The sequence below is a fragment of the Sinohyriopsis cumingii genome, chromosome 3 (genome assembly GCF_028554795.1).
Source record: "Sinohyriopsis cumingii isolate HCF-2022 chromosome 3, ASM2855479v2, whole genome shotgun sequence".
Taxonomy (NCBI): domain Eukaryota; kingdom Metazoa; phylum Mollusca; class Bivalvia; order Unionida; family Unionidae; genus Sinohyriopsis; species Sinohyriopsis cumingii.
In genome coordinates this window covers 39133146-39150217 of record NC_142963.1, presented here as the reverse complement: position 1 = coordinate 39150217, position 17072 = coordinate 39133146, and the positions used below count along the sequence as shown (strand labels likewise).

Below are 17072 nucleotides of genomic sequence, written 5' to 3'. Positions count from 1 at the left end.
CTCCACCGTGTCCAAATCCTAATAAATCATAAATTAATCGTAAGTGCCTTGAAAGGTGAACATACCGTTTGTTATTTGACTTTTTTTAGAGGCTGGACTTATTGCTGTTGTTGTTCTAGGGTTTAACGCCATTTTTCAGCACAAGATAGGCTATACATGGCGGCCAGTATAATTGGTGGAGGAAGAACCCTGGAAAACCCAGGGAAGAACCACCGACCCACGAGAAGCTACTGGCAGGCTTTCCCACGTACCCACGCTAGCCGAGCCTTGGACTCGAACCCACACAGACAGAGGTGAGATGGCAGTGATCCGGAACGGCGAGCGCTTTAGACCACTAGGCCACTCGGGGCCCCAGAGGCTGGACTGTATGCAGCGCAATATGCATTGGGTCCCTGATTGCACGTCCAGATCATCATTAATGTCTCATTGCTAACCGTGCACTGTCGCTACAAAACCAACACAAAAACCACACCATAATGTTTATATTCTAAAGAATAAGCAAATACTTTTAAATCATCACCAGCAAAACACAGATTTAGCGCTTGTATCATCATCAAAATGAGACAGGAAAAAATAAGCTCTACATGTAAAGTAATACAACATCTTTGGGCACTGAACCCAGTCTGATTATAATCAGATCTTCAGTACATGAAGATCTGACAGCGACCGCGTAGGGGTCATGTCTTGGTGACCTACATTAGCACCATAATCGATAATTTTATCAGGCACTCGGATGAAATCTTATATGTTCGAGTTTGGGAGACTGACTAGCGTGGCTGTTTATCTTCAATGTGTTCCGAACAATTTGATTCACTTTCAGACTTTTTAAAGCTGCATTTCTTTAGGCTAATTAAGAAGTCAACAGTACATGCCCCTTAAGCGGTCGCTGTTAGATCTTCACCTAGGAAAGAAGACATCTGATTAGAACTGAACCGAAAGTAATAAGTGTGACCCGAGTCCATTCAACGGTGTCCTCGTTTGTGGAGCATCGTAGGAGGTTATGGTACCAGGCTAACAATGTTGTGGTATAGCGCTGTGGTAATAATCCATGCTTGTTATCGGTTGTTAACGGGAGATAACTTTGCACCACTTAACGTTTCGGCTATGGCCGCTCGAACAGGACTCACGATACTACTTATACGGAAGATTGGGAACCAGTCTACAAATGTGCGAACATAAAATAGGGTATTATGGATTTGGCTGGCCTGGATTGGTTGATAATGAAAGTAAAATTTTAGTGAAAAGAATCATTTCAGGGCGAAAAGTGGCTGCCTTGAAAGGGGGTGGGGGGTGGGGGGGGCGGGGAATTGATACAGATGCAAGATATACGGTGGAAGTTATTTCTCTTATCACTCACATTAATACGTACTCTGTTTTATTAGGTCTAAGAATCATTTGAAGCCAAGAAAGGTTTGTGCACGATTGGTCCCGCATTTATTGATGGCTGATGGACACAGATTTGGGTTGTACTTGTATGAAGATCTTTAAGCCATGTGCCTCAAAATTTAACCGAAAATAGTGAATTATCATGTTATTGTACTTTATGAGATTTGGCCTCAGTGATCTTGAAATTCGTTTCAACAGTAAAAATGAATCAGTACTGAGCAAATTCGGAAGTTTTTATGTGTTGGAAGTGACAATTGCGTTGTAAAAGAAAATGGACCACGGAAAGACAGATTTCCAACAAAATGTGTCACTTTGAATATCTCGATGAACGCATAAAAATAGAGCTAGGAGAAAATGGAGAGTCACTCATACACATTGTCGGCTTAAACCTGATCCAAAGCCCAGGTAGCACAAACATGTTTCTGCACTAGAACTATTCTTATGTGCATACAAAACAGAATTGTGTATTCTTGACACCACTGTAAAAAAAACGAGGGCGAATGATGGAAATAAATATGGACGTATCTTCAGTCAAAATTTACCACATGGCAAATCATACGAAACTGTTTATTGATACGTATGCTTTCTCCGTGTTAGTCATCTTTCCGAAAACTGTTAAGTTTTTGGCAGGCGAATATCAGTCAGAATGTGGAGATTGCGAATAGCTGGCAGAATGCGAAGATTGCGAATGTCCGGCAGAATGCGAAGATTCGATCCACATGATGTCAGCCGGCAATGAAAATAAAATTGACAACGTTGCAACCATTAATAAAAAATATTTGAACTTCTATTAACAGATGACTCACAAATTTTCAACGAACGGTAATGAGGAATCAGTTTAAAGAGTCCCATTCAGCACTAAACGGTAATGAGGAATCAGTTTAAAGAGTCCCATTCAGCACTAAACAGTTTCGTATTTTTTTTCCTGGGGTATGGATTTTTTCATATCATACGTATGGATAAATTTTGGGCGGCGAGAACCAACTCTATGTGGGCACATGTTCTGCGATTTTTAAAGTAAATCATTTTTTGGAAAAATCGACTCGTTGGTGGTCATCTTTTCAATTGATTTGGGCTGAAAAAATGAACTTTTTATATATAAATAAATGGGGGAGGATGGTGGGTGTAAACTTAAATGGGTGAAATAACCCGAAGAAATCTTTGTAATGCTAATATGTTACTGACACAATTTCACCGTCCTTTTACAAACAAAACCATGTACATGTTGAGGATTTTATTATAAAGTAACTCCGCTGAATTTCATACGACATGATGCATTCTTGAGCGTGATTTTGCCAATGTTTTCTAGGAATCTCTCAGTTTATTGATTATGCTATTATTATTGATGACACGTCATAGAGTCGTTTGACATGTCATGGAGTTGTTATGACACGTATATAGTGTCCTTGTGACGTCTATAATGGTATGTATAGGTTACTGCATTTGTATGGGAAAATATGAATGAGTTTTTCGAATGGAAATACTGCACGACATTGGGAGTGCAGTATATCCATCCGACAAAACGAGTTCGTATTTTCCCATACAAATGCAGTAACCTTTTTATTATATGCTCATTTTTTCGTACCTAATGCTTAATTATATTAACAAAATACACTGCAATGTATGCCGTATTCCAAAGTAAATACACAAGCGCAGATTCATCATTACACAACAACAACCTTATTACTGCGCACAGATAAATTTGAACTTAGTCGCGCGCTCGACATAACTTTCGAAAGACAATGGCGTGTCTAGTTAAAATTGAATTTTGGAGTCATATTGTAAATGAATGAGCATTCCAACAACTTTTCCATTTGAATCTGGAATGAATAGATTTTGGTTTTGTTTTTCGATTCTACGAAATTTCGTGATTATGGACTGGATTTATATGTGACAATTCCACATGAAATACAAATCTGCAAATATGTTTCTGTTTCAGTAACTGAATGTTTGAAATCATAATGTGGGAAAAATATGAAGTCTTTAACGTGCATGTATCAAAAAGACGCTGTGGAATTTAATGTTTTTTTTCATTTTTAGTGCAGTAAGGAGGATGTAATTGCACGTATATTAAAAATTACAGGACAATGTCGAGATGTGTAATCAAAATTGAGAACCTATGACATAGCTCATGTAATTCGGATTTGCAGAACTAAGAAAATACATTTTGAGGAAATTCAGGATGTAAAACTGTAAGTATATTGTTTTGCCATTTTTATCACCAGCTAAAGAAGACAGTATATGCCTTGTCACTTGTATGTTATTTGTAAGGACCCTTTCATGTGTACGTTGTATAGCTTGCCTAAATCCGAAACATTCAAAAAGGTTAACGCGGAATGTGCCAAAGCACCTGGTATGTGGCAGTCCACGAAACATCTGCTTTACGTCCTTCAGAAATAAATTTAAGCAACCACAACGTAAAGCGCGTACTACGCGAGTGTACATGATTTGTTTACAAATCAAAAGTGCAGGCGTCTGCGTCCATTGTTTGTTTACAATAGAAAGTAGTTCCTTTATGCACTTAAATGTAATATTTGTATTTGAACGCGAGTTCAGTATCGGGTAATATTGCACTATTCTGACAATGTAAAGTTAACAGAGAAAAAAAAGAGCATATAATAATATGACATATATACATCCACGAAGAGTATTCAAAATGGCCAGTATTTACACCCGAGGTATTTTTCTATCACTTACGCTTTACGTTACTTTGTTTTGACGCAGTGTCATAAACTCACAGTTCTTGAGAGAACGCATCTCTGGATAACGTCATGATCGCAACATTTATTAAAAAATATTCTTATGTACAGAATCATTTTTTTAAAATCCTGTCATTATTTGTTGTGAAATGAAACATAAATAATACAAGTATAAACAAACTTCATTTCAGTCGTTCTCTTTTTTTTGCATCCAATCAATAAGTCCTCATAAAAAGTCTCAGTCAGTACTTTGATGGGGGTAAATTAACTTCCCGACAGTTAAACAACACGTGATAGCACACGCATAACTGCATCAGTAAGACTGTTTAGAACAATGTACAGAGTTGCACGTAGAGCTGCCACCACTGATATTTAGAGGTGTCTGCTTCTTATTATATTCAGTGCTACATGTTTACAAGAAAAACACACCCCTACCATATATTATATAGATACATAACTATCTTCTACCTCTATTTTGTTTTCTCTCTCAAAGTATTAGACTTCACTATTTGATATTAAATAAGCAATTTTACTTTAATAGTTAGGATTTTTCCCCACCCTATAACTGAATCTTGATGTTTAACTTATTTTGACCTACTTAGTTTTACTACTTTGTATATAGTGGTAAGAATAAGAAATAATAAGTTGAAAATTAAACCTTTTTCCTGTAACTTTTTGTATTCTGTCCATGACTATTAGTATTTCTAAAGAAATGAAGTATGAAGAATACAAGACAGTTTTGAAATTCCAAAACAATACATTCAGATTTTGATGTCCTGCATATCTACAACGTTAATTAACTTTTAAGAATATATGTAAAGCTGCATCTAGTATCTTTAGCTTTCAAATAAACAATTTGCTTATAATACCATCATGCTTTTTCCAGATTTTATTAGTTTTAGTTCTCGAGACAAAGTGTCTCTCGAAACCAAAATTATTGTAAAAATAAGAAACGATACGTGAATGTTAACACACTTTTTTATCATCTGATTTATACTATAAATGGTGTTTGTATGTGCTATAGAAAATATTCTGCGATATATTCTTGTCGCGCACCACATGTACAACAGTGTAACAGGCAACAGCAGAGTGATTTGAAACGCGTCAGAACAAGTCACGTACAGTATACTTAAATAACTATGTTTTTAAGTGAAATATGAGGTATCATTGTGATTGGAACGTATATCAATAAAGACGAAAGTAAGTGTTTAAGTGTATCGGAGATGATCAGAGATTCCAAGAAAGGATGCATCCCAAACCGACGTTTCGTTTTAATTGTAGCACTTGTTGGTATTGTGTGATATAGTAAAGGTTATATAGATTATTCATAGACAAACAATCAGTTTATGACTCAATGTCGACTGACGGCTGAAATATATGTTTTCTTGTTTCATTTTGAATAATTATGTTTTTCAAGTTACAAGAAGGGGAATTTAAATTAGCAAACTTGTACAGTGTTCGTTAGAAATTGCAGTCGAAATATGAATGTCATACAAATGAAAAAAATGTCTAAAATTTAAATGACAATGACAACCTTTCAAAAATCTAAAGGTCATCACCCGACGATCTAGACTCCTGAGAACCTAATTCTCTATATAAATGACATTGGGACTCTTGATAACCTAATTTTCTGTATACATGTAATCGGGACTTGTATGAACCTAATGTTCTGTATACATGTGATCGGGACTCGTAAGAACCTAACGTTCTGTATAAACGTCATCGGGACGCGTAAGAACCTAATACTCTGTATAAATGTCATCGGGACTCGAAGAACTGAATGCTCTGTAAAAATGTCATTGGGACCCGTAAGAACTGAATGCTCTACTTAAATGTCATTGGGACCCGTCAGAACCTAATGTTCTATATGAGTGTCCAATATCATGTGTATGTGCTACCCTAAGTAAAGACCGGAACTACCAATAATTTTTCTTTCAAATCTGTTTTATAGTTTTAGATTTTTTTTATGGAAAAATAATAGATCAGTAGAAACAAGAAGATTCTAGCAAAAGAAATTGCACCAATCACTAGTTCAAAATATATTCCAGAATATAAATAACATATTTCTGCAATAGTAGTTGTTGACAGGAAAAAATATAAAATTAATCAAATGAGGAGCATTTGCTAAGGATCAAGTAGTGACATACTTTTAGAAGGCTTTATCTTCCTGAGGGGTTTATAATTACATGTTAAGAACTTTAAAGCGGCATTACATTGCAAGTTTTATACTGAAGTGCCTTTAAACCCTGCTACACACCTGAATTTTACCTGGCACAAACGTTTTGTAAATGTGTGTGCGAGTGTGTGTGTTTCTCAAAATGCTCGTTCACTTCAGATATACATATGGTGAAGATTTGTCACTCATATATAGGCTGTATTATTCCGTGTTTACGTACGATTTCTACAGACTTTTCAAGTTAAAAATGTTATAAATAAAGTTAAATGTACCATCAAACGGTGCTTCTATATCTACATGCATTTTGCTCAAAAGTTGTCCCTTTCTCTCTTCGACCTAAATTTCGAAGATATCTATACTTCATTTACATTTCGTCGGTTTTTATCCTTAATAGATCAGTCCTAAACCAGCAATAGTGATAATGTCTTGTTTTGGTTTAATCGCAGGTGGTGAGGATGCTGGTGATAGTTATGATTGTGTTCATCGTATGCTGGACTCCACAACAGGTCATCCTACTGTGGGACATTTACAGAGACAGAAACGTTAACGTAAACATTTCCAATCTAAAGAAAAACCTATTTTGATGCTAAATTTCTTACTTCCGATTATAAAAGGCTAATGTGTTTTCTTATAACCTTAAGCTCTGCAAGACAAGGAAAATGACATCGGCGACACCGGCAATCGAAAAATGTTAAAATGTCTACCATGACATAGCATTTCTTGACGACACAGCAGCGACATCTGTAGTCACATCATAAATATAATGATAAAGATCAGTGTTGTCCACCAGTTTATCAAAAACGTATGGTATCACCCTGGTCCCAATAAAAGTATTTTGGGAAGAAACTAGGTGAAGATTTACAATGTGAGGTTTCATGACGATGTTTAGGCCTTGTCTTCGTCACAGTGACGCGAGAGCTGTCATTTCATTGAGGGAATTAGGAATAGGTTGTTAATATTTGCGTGCAGTTAATTAACAGAATGTAATCTCAGGTATGCACACAGTTATAAATCTTTTTGGCATGTTTAGAGAATTAAAGAAAATTGACAGCCAAACCATCTAAGCCGTTCCCGGTAACCGTGTCTTCCAATAATATACGTGTTGAAAAACTTTAAATATAAAGTTATTTTATTAACTTTTTCCATATTCAGTAGAATCAAATTTACACGAAACAGAGACCACACTAATAATGGTAATAATGGATAAACGACCATACATACTCAGAACTAAATTTCACGATGCCTTAAACAGAATGATCTTCACTTTGAGTTTTATTAATAGAGGAAATACCCCGAGACCGAAGGGGGTGAAGAATGAACAAAATTAGAACAGTACAAATATATTGTTTAATTTTTTTGTGTTTGATATATATGTAGTCCGACACAAGCGCATGAGTCTGAGATTTTGTACGTTCACGGAAAGAGACAATTATGAAAAAATGTTACTGAAGTAATTTTCTTTTCGTTGATACAACTACCAATATCTCAGTTGCGATTATACAGTTTAGTAGAGGTAATGTTAGCGAGTGCGAACTGTTTTTCGATGTACCCAGTTACACTCACAGAACATCGAATATTTGATCAGTATGCCCAAACAATAATTTCAAAGCAATTGTAAATTACATCGCTCTTTTATTTAACAGCATAAGATCAAGATATTTTGCATGCATTTTCTAAAGAAAATTTGTTAAGACCTATGAACCGAGTAGTTAGTAAAATATATAGTTGTGCTCAAAAATATCATGTACGACCAAAAGTAAGAATTTTGATCTCTCTCAAGTAAAAGTACATAAAAGAAAACTTGATGTAGCAAAAGACATACCTGCGTATGAGAATCTATTACTGTCCAGGAACATTCGCACTCTTAAACCAATTATAAATGAAAGTACACAAAGGAGTAATCAACAAGCGAATCCCGAAGAGAAAAAAAAGTTTCTAAGGCGAGAAGTAGAAATCACTGTCACTGGCAAAGAATGTCACCGACGGCTGTTGCTGATTTGTCGCCGTCGGACTATAAACACGTCTGTTCCAGCAGGAGTGGACGCATCTCGTCCTGTATGAAAGGTAACTCGGGTTTGGTCGGTAGCAATAGAGTCTTGATGACATGGGCTTGATAGTTGTTAGTAGTGTCAGCGTTGCAATGGTCGGAAATGTTTGAAGAGCAATCGGTCTGGAAGAACTATGACCTTTTATTTATGTGTTGTACATGGGTAGTTCTGCTAAGTGAAGAGGTCGGATTGGTCGGGGCATCTTGTTGCAGTTGTCATGTGTATTCTCGAGGTGAGTACGCTGATATATGATGTTGGCGTAGTTCATTTATACGAAAATAATCCCCCAGTCGTAAAATGTTTTGCTGACGTCTTTTTCTTCATTCGTAGTTGTGACTTCATAATAATCTCCACCAATTGTCAGCATCAGAAAGTTCGGACCATAACAAGACGCGTCGCGTCGAGTAGTGATCAGGATTTTCTGATGATGATGAGAAGACGTGATCAAGCAATCTAGATCGATTTTCTATTATAGTGGTATTTTATACATACTTTATTAAATTTTCAAATAATTCAACATTTCAAACTTTTAATGCGAACTGCTTAAATCATGAACATAATTACATTTTAATCAGCTGATACGTGCATAAATATGGCAATTTTATGAGCGTCGCCGCGCGGAACAACAGTGACTCGTTTTCAAAATAAGATCTGTTAAACACACGAATTTTTCGACACATGGAGGCAGCAAGTCCATATACAGGTAAAGTTTAGATTTTAGTTGCTGAATGGCTATGAAAGATTCTAACCGAGGCCAGGCAGAGAGAGGTTTAGTTGTTTATGGCGGGACAATGTGAGAGGCTCCGTTGAGGAATTGACCTGGGAATAAATGCCATTATTTTTTACAGCCATTTACAGAGGGATTGGGCAAATTGTTAAAACTTGATTATAAAGACGTGTCGTTGAGAATTACATTCAGTTCCTTTTGCATGTCAGGATAAGTTACCACACAGTTGTTTACGCTTGTTCAGCTGAGACTATAAAAAGTCGAGGAAAAAGTAGTTATAGTTTGGAATCATGAAACCTTAGTATCTGGTTCCTATTTTCAAGGAATGGCAATACAATTTTGGATACATTTCTTAAGTAAGAGATTGATAAGTGCATAATAAAACATTTTATGTGGAAGGCTCTGTGATTGAAGAGTGTCACTCTGCGACTAAATCCTGAATTGTTCTTATTTTGACTTATTTCGGGGATGCGAGAGGTATCCATGTTCGGTACTACCTGAACTCTCGGGAGTAAAGATACAGTGATGTGTACGCCTGCTTTCATAAAGCAGTATATATAGGCTTCTTTGTCGAACCTAACCAGAATGTTGACGTCGGACATACATCATCAATCCAAAATCTTGACTCGCTTTTTCAATCCAGTCAGAAATTATAAGATTTATCGAGAAACAAAACGTATGATGGATAGATACTACTACTACTACTACCACCACTATATAATTATGCATGAAAGTAGGTAGGTAGGTAGATGGGCTGGTGGTTGGGTAAATGTAATGAACAGTTCTTCATCCAGGCGTAATGTTTCTCAACTAATTTTAAATTTAGATTATATTCGTCAGTTATAAAACGATAGCTAATACGTTTGAGCTCACAAACTTATTGATGGTTGGGGTATTATTGACATCATGTTTCAATCTGTATAATTAAGCATCCTTAAATAGTGTTTTGTGTATTTTGTCTAGCCTCCAGAGTACGTGAAGACGGTCAAGTACGTTGCTCTGTATTTTGCGTATACTAACAGTGCGCTGAATCCTATCCTCTACGGGGGTTTTAATGAAAACTTCCGACGTGGGTTCAGGGAGGCGTTTCGATGTCACCTGTGGAAGAAGAGAAATGCAGTGTTTAATAGTGAGTATATGTATTATTTCATCAGCATAGGTTTCTGATATCCAAATAATAATCTCGTTAATAATTATCTTGTTGGAGATAATTGATATCCATGGAAATCTTATTTTGAGCAGAAAAAATAGTTTTGTTATTTTTTTTCTTTTTCGATTTTATTTACTCGGCACATGATTTAGGAAGGAAATCGAGAAAGAATACAAGAATATACACATTGCAAATTGTCTTCTTTTCTGAATGCATGTTTTATACATTCTCACACCCTATACATATTGGGAATTAGGTCCACACATTTCTGATACTGTTTTAAAACATCAGACTTTTTATTATTATTTAACTTGTTTTCAGTGTTCCCTGTCATTCAGTCTTTCTAGCTTTAGTTTGGTTTGCTTCTGTAAATTGTTTCGTCCCCAGCAGAAACGCTTGATTGCTTTGGAAAACTTGAAAATCGTGTTGTTACTGTGTCGTATAACGATAATAATAATAATAATAATAATAATAACGTCACCCTATTGTAAGATAGGTAGTTAATTGGATTTCGCTTGCGTTATCTAGAGGAAGACCTGCCTCAGTATTAGAGCCCGGTGGGAGTAGAAAGTTAAAATTCCAACAGAGAACTGAACAAGACTATTTGTAAGAAATAATGCAGTAAGAGCCCCCTTAGACAAGAAAAATAACAAAATTTAATTGAGAACAATTAATAGCATCAACTCCAATTTTATCTAAGTTTGTTAACATAATTTAATAGCCGTGTCTAACTTGGATTTATTTTATCATAATAATGAATGGTGAAAAGAGCGCAATGTCCACGACTGATTGCATCACCTTCCTCCATTGACCGTGTATCCACTTCTTCCTATTTCCTCGAGCCTTCCTAATCTGTACGTTTCACCCATTCATGGACTTCCTAGTCCTTTATTCTGAACTCGTCACTCCTTTCTTCGGACTTCCGTCTTCGGACTGTCCCGTCTTTCCCCAGAAAGCTGTTCGTTAATGCTGTTCTCTTTCAGAAAGTGTGCGTCTTAGCACTAAAACCTGTCTTCTCTTACAAGAAAGCCACCTGGTCCCCTTTTCATGTTTAAAGAGGAAAGCGCTATTCTTTGTATGCTTCTGCGGAGAAACACTTCTCCTCTCACAGGATATTTAAGACTAAAGAATTTCGACCAAGGTTGTCACTTTAAATTCACATTACTTCTAAAGTGTACTCTTTAATTTTCTCTCCCCAGTCGTAAGCAGTGGTTCCTAAATTTTTCCCAAGATAAGCATTTCTTTCGTCAGATTTAGGAAGCCCAGAATCTGTGAACTACGGTGCATATCAATTTCCCTTTGAAAATGATAATTTGACGTGGGTTCCTATCAAGCGGTTATGGTTAGCAGCTCAAATGTTTACTTTCTCAGGAAAGCGTTGCAATGCCCTGGTCAAATCATACTGGGTCATAAATGCCAGCCTTTCAAGTTTTAACACTGACACAGGAGGGAGTAATAAATGCATTCAACTTTAAGGTTCAATACAATTCAAAATTATACCCTTTCACACACACAAACACGCACGCACACACACACATACACACACTGATATATATGTATATATATAGTTTTGTCCTGGTATGACTATATATTTCATGTTTGGTCATAAAATATTTGGAAAAAATCATACTAACTTAAATTTCGGCACATTTAACATTAGACCCGTCATAATGAAACTAGGACAGGGAGCCAAAATAAATAACCATCTTGCAATGTTGTAAATGGCAATCATGTCGATAAAGGAACTATATATTGAGGGAATTGAAGTTCAGCATAATTCTTTATTCATATTTTGATGTCTATATATCATTTTTCACAAAACCTCTAATTGAACGAAACATATTTGTATAAAAATGGATCAGAGCGTCGTCACTGATACATTTTTACGAGCGCATCAGATAAAGCAAAAGTTGCCTGAGAGGTATCAAATGATGTCAACTACAACTGTGGCTCAGAGTTAGTTACAGTCCTTGAAATCTGTCCAGTTGTGGTGAAATAACTGCCGTGTTTTTGTGGAACACTCCTTGAGCCTGTCATCATAAAATCTGTATAAATCACCACAGGGGAGAACGTCAAAAGCGATGATATTTGCATTCAAGATATTATCTGCTTCATATATAGTCCTGACTGACACGTGGTATATACAGTAAAATTATTTCTTTGGAATCCAAATGTCCTTTTGTCAGAGACGTAGACAAATTACTATAATATTATCAACCACAAATATTATCAAGGTTTGTAGTCTCAGTGGTCACTTTTTATACGGTCTGCTTAATGACACAGCATTACTCAACTGCTCGCTACAACAACGGAGATTTTGCCCAGACTATGACAGAAAATTGCACCTCAGATATTATCGCAGATACGTAAAAGATCCTTCACGTTTTGGAAACGTATAATTCTTTGGTAATTATAATGATTTTGTTGACTTAGACGAATGTAAAGAAGCAGATATAACTGCGTTTCTAAATAAAAACCAGCACTGGAAACATAAATACATTATATCGATATATAAGACCAGCCACAGAATATGCCTGCCGCCATCGGTGCTTTTGCCAGCAAGTGTCCAGACAAAACACTGGTCGCTGTCTAACTTTGGAAAATTGTAAAGATTACTTATAATTAGGTCGCCATGGTTTGGGTTTTATAGAACTGGTGTCTGGGAGACGTCTTCTAAAGATTGACATCTATCAGTAGTCTTAATACAGCCAGCAGATTAGTCAAGAGTGTTCTTAACATTATTTACCAAAATTCAAAAGAAAATCCGGGTCATGGTGATGTTTATATCGATATTGCCATAGAATTAGGACGCAACCACCGCATGCTACCATAAGTTTGCAATAAATATGGTTAGAAGAAATCTCTGTACGATGTTTGTTAAAGCCAGATTTGATGGCACCTTAGTCTGGTGTCCTGCAGCATTGGTATGATGAGTTTTGTTGGTGTAAATCAGATTTGATGACATCAGTTTTCATGTAAACAAAAAATATGAGTATGCAGAACAAACCATAGCAACCTGAACAAGTTCTTTTTGCTTACATTTCTCCTGAACTCAAAATTTATGACTTCAGAAAACGAATGACAGCAAACTTCGCACACAGATTTGGGAGAGACGTCCATAACATTAGCTGGAAACGAGTAGAAGAAATAAGAGCAACTTAAGTGTAACTCTAAAACAGCATTCGAGTTTTAAGAAAAGGATACGACAGATTTAGTGACAGGGGATTGTTTGCTTCAGTCATATTCTGAGTTTTGATATGTGCATGACACAATAATCGCCATCGTCTTATTTCGTTTCTGAAATGTTTTGCATACATTTTCTCATATTGGAAACCATCAGTAGGATACGATCAGCTCTAGTATCTACCACGCGTAGCTAATTAGAGAAGTCATCAATGCAGTACGTGGTTCCGTGCAGGCAAGCTTTGATCTGATTAAGAAATTGTATGTACCTGATGTAAGTATACGTGCACATAGCCTTTTTATTTCAAATTGTTGGCTCTATTTTTTAACAAGCTTGCGCTGCAATTCCTACTCCAGAATAGTCAGCGAAAATGGCACCAGTAGAAATATCGCTGGTATTTACCAGAATAAACTGAACTCCAACCAGAAAAAATAGTACGTGGTGATAAAGCATGTAATACCGTTTAAAAATATAGGCTCGCTTGTGATAATGCTCGTAAAAGGCAATACTGTTTGTGAGCTCTTTTGGCTGCAGATCTTCGCTAATGTGATTAAAAAATCTTTCATATCTTTAATAGTATAAAATAAGATTATTCAATCACGTCCTCCTCCTTTGGCAGCTCTGGCTGATATAACTGCGGTTGCTTATCTTTAGTTGTATCCATTTTATTCTTGTACAGCTGCGGAACGTCGGCAGAAACATCTGTGATTAAAATCACATGGATTTTTTCTCAAGTTCTGTCCACCGTTCTTTTGTAAGCCATGGTACGCTAGCAATATAGCCAATTTACATTTTTGAAACATCAACTGTTCCAGGCGTTTGTAAATATGAGTTGCCGTATCATCATCTGGAATAGGTGCGCTATCAAAAGCGTCATTGTGTATTTGAAAAGCTTATCGCTAAACATAGCAAAAACTATATAATATATGTCAAGGTTCGAACATGTGCAAAAGCAGCTGCAAGTTTGTTCATACGATATAGGTTATCTTCCCATATGTTAAGATGTGCTAGTGTGCCTTGGATTTTTTTAACCATCTCTGGTGTTTCCTTTGCTTGATTTTCCTCTGGCTGCGGTTTGCGATTGGGGTAGCGCTTCGTCCACAATGTTTGTAAGGCAATGCCATGATTTGTAATATCGTATCTATGTCGTCAAAATGTATATCAACTGCGTTGTGAACATCACGTTTGCTTATCTCATATCGCAGCGACTCGTTATCTCTGAAATCTCTTTTCTCAACACAATCATCCTTACACCTGTAGTCAGCTCTGTGGTCCATTTATTTTTGACTGTCTTAAACACTTTTGTTTATCTTAATATTTTCATCGACGGCAAAAGAATTAATCGATGAGACTGTTTATTAGTACAGTTTTGTACTAGTCAATTTCTGACTTAACTATTTTGCTCGCATACTTGAACTAAGACAGGTTTGCATGGTCGCATCCAGTGCAAAACACAAGCTTTTGTCTTACAATACATATGCCAAGATGTCAGTATTTGTGTTTGTACCATTTGGCACTTCATGAACAAAATCATTTTCTGGGCAAAATGTTTCTTCAGAGTATGTGAGTACCACTTGGTTATCTTCGTTTGGTTCATTGCTGAGTGTGGTCTTGTTATCACACGCATTAATGTCACAATCCATCTGGTCGCCCATCAGTGTTAACAAATCGGGTACGGAGAGTTTTACACCGAATTGATTAATAAATACCTATACACCAGAATTGTCTTTAACAGTAAATATGTTTGCATGTGGAAAACTGACATGAGCTCCAGTAACAAGAATATTTGAATGACAACATAGAAATCGCTCAAATTATTTCTTCACATAAAACACAGATAACGCTTAAAGCTGGATTCAGATTTAACTTTTCTATCGAGGACAGCATAAGAAACGTATTTAGTTATAAATCACGGGTCCTGCGGAGAGATTGATCGATCTCACGGTGGAGACTTTCATGTCAAAGTTAGCGATTTAAACAGCTTGCTCATAAACTATTGATAACTGGAAGATCATAAGATTCGAGAAGAGGCCATATCCATGTTGTATATAATATCGGTCTAAACATGCAACTTGGGACTCCCCTGACACAAAAATATTCTCTCTCACGTATTATCTGGTCAACAATGTTTATAGTACACCAGAGATCAACGTGACAATGACGGGATAATCTGAAAACGACATCAACCTTAACAATAAGCGAGATATATTTTATCTGAATGTGCAGGTGTTAGCCAAATCTCTGCAACTGTGTTCTTTAAATGAATCCAAGACAAATTAAGAGTAAAACGGTGTCAAGGGAACATTTTTGTCAATACTATATTCAAGACCTTTTGAGGCAGCGCCTGAAATAGCCAGACGAGTTGCTCCTCTTGAACTAGACGCAGCAAAAGCTTCCGCTTCAGCAAAAGGAACAGTGTTCGGACAACAAATTGCAGACAAGATCACCAGACTTGCTTCTGTGCTACATTAGCCTGTTGTGCTTCAGAGACACATTAGACTGGTACCTGTGAAACCAATCATCAAGGAACTTGCACCAACAAAAGAACTTGAACGTGCAGTAACTATTAACTTCAGACGCAAACATCAGCATCCAACACGCCAACACGAGAGCGGTTACTTTGAAATGAATTAAATTATAGGTTTCCAACGGCAAGTGTCGAAAAAAAAATTGTATCATACTCCGCTAATTTTATTTTGCTGGATGCTGGCTTGCACATGAGCAGATATATTTTCTTGATTACAAAACCGAGCTTGATGAATTTTATCAGTTTTCTTTAGCGTCGATGGTCAAAATACTAAGGTATTTCATTATACCGCAGAATATTGAGGCGAGAACCTGGAATTGGTCGTTCTAAGGAATCTATTTGTATGAATACATATCATGTTGGGAAACATGGATGGATGTATAGATGTAATAAAAGTATTGCTACATCCTAAAGAGCGTTTTACAATTGCTACCTCTGGAAACTTCCGATAGACTGCTTTGAGAGAAAGGAGGATATGGCGGGATTAGGAATGCGAGCCATCATGCGATGCACGTGCTATTATGGTGAACACTTTGAAACTTTTTCACTTACTCCACTGACGTTGTTACTTACATATACATGCTACATGAAACAAACTCTACAAACGTGTTCTACTACTTATAGTAATTCATAGTCTAGCAGGCTGTATACGTTAAACATACATAGGCAAGACAACACATACAACATACATTACATTTATGTTCAATATAACAATGGCTACACAATGAAACCAAGCAAGTATATTGTCTACTTGTTACTTGCTGGGACAGGTAATGTAACAAATGTTGCCTTCAGTGATTGTTCACGGATACTGCCAGAATATTTAATCAAAGTATTGTTGTGGAGCAATGATGACACTGGTTATAATTTTGGAAGTCGATCTTGAATATCCCGCCCGATTTCATAAGCTGTACACTATCCGCTTGCTACAGAAAATGTCATTGAGGACGACGCTGTGTTAATTCGTCATACGCTGATGCTCAAAGAAAAGCTAGGTATTGGCAAGTTTAATGTCTCAAAGCTGATTCCAAATCTGACGGATACGACTCGTCATGTCGTTCACCATATAAAGCTAACACTATGCAGCTGATTAATATTCATCACGTAATAAAATTAAAACAAGCAACATGGTTGTAATATTACATCGATTTGAGCACATATGTGAAGTAAGAAGC

General features: G+C 36.5%; 1 protein-coding gene across 1 annotated transcript in view; it reads left to right on the top strand.

Annotated features, from left to right (window-relative positions):
• Positions 1 to 17072, top strand: part of LOC149802731 (neuropeptide FF receptor 2-like) — a 75362-nt gene that overhangs the window by 23563 nt on the left and 34727 nt on the right. Inside the window, exons 3-4 of the mRNA XM_089952137.1 lie at positions 6708 to 6809; positions 10000 to 10165. Of these exons, the coding sequence (XP_089808263.1) occupies positions 6708 to 6809; positions 10000 to 10165 (268 nt within the window). The remainder of the gene's footprint in view (positions 1 to 6707; positions 6810 to 9999; positions 10166 to 17072) is intronic.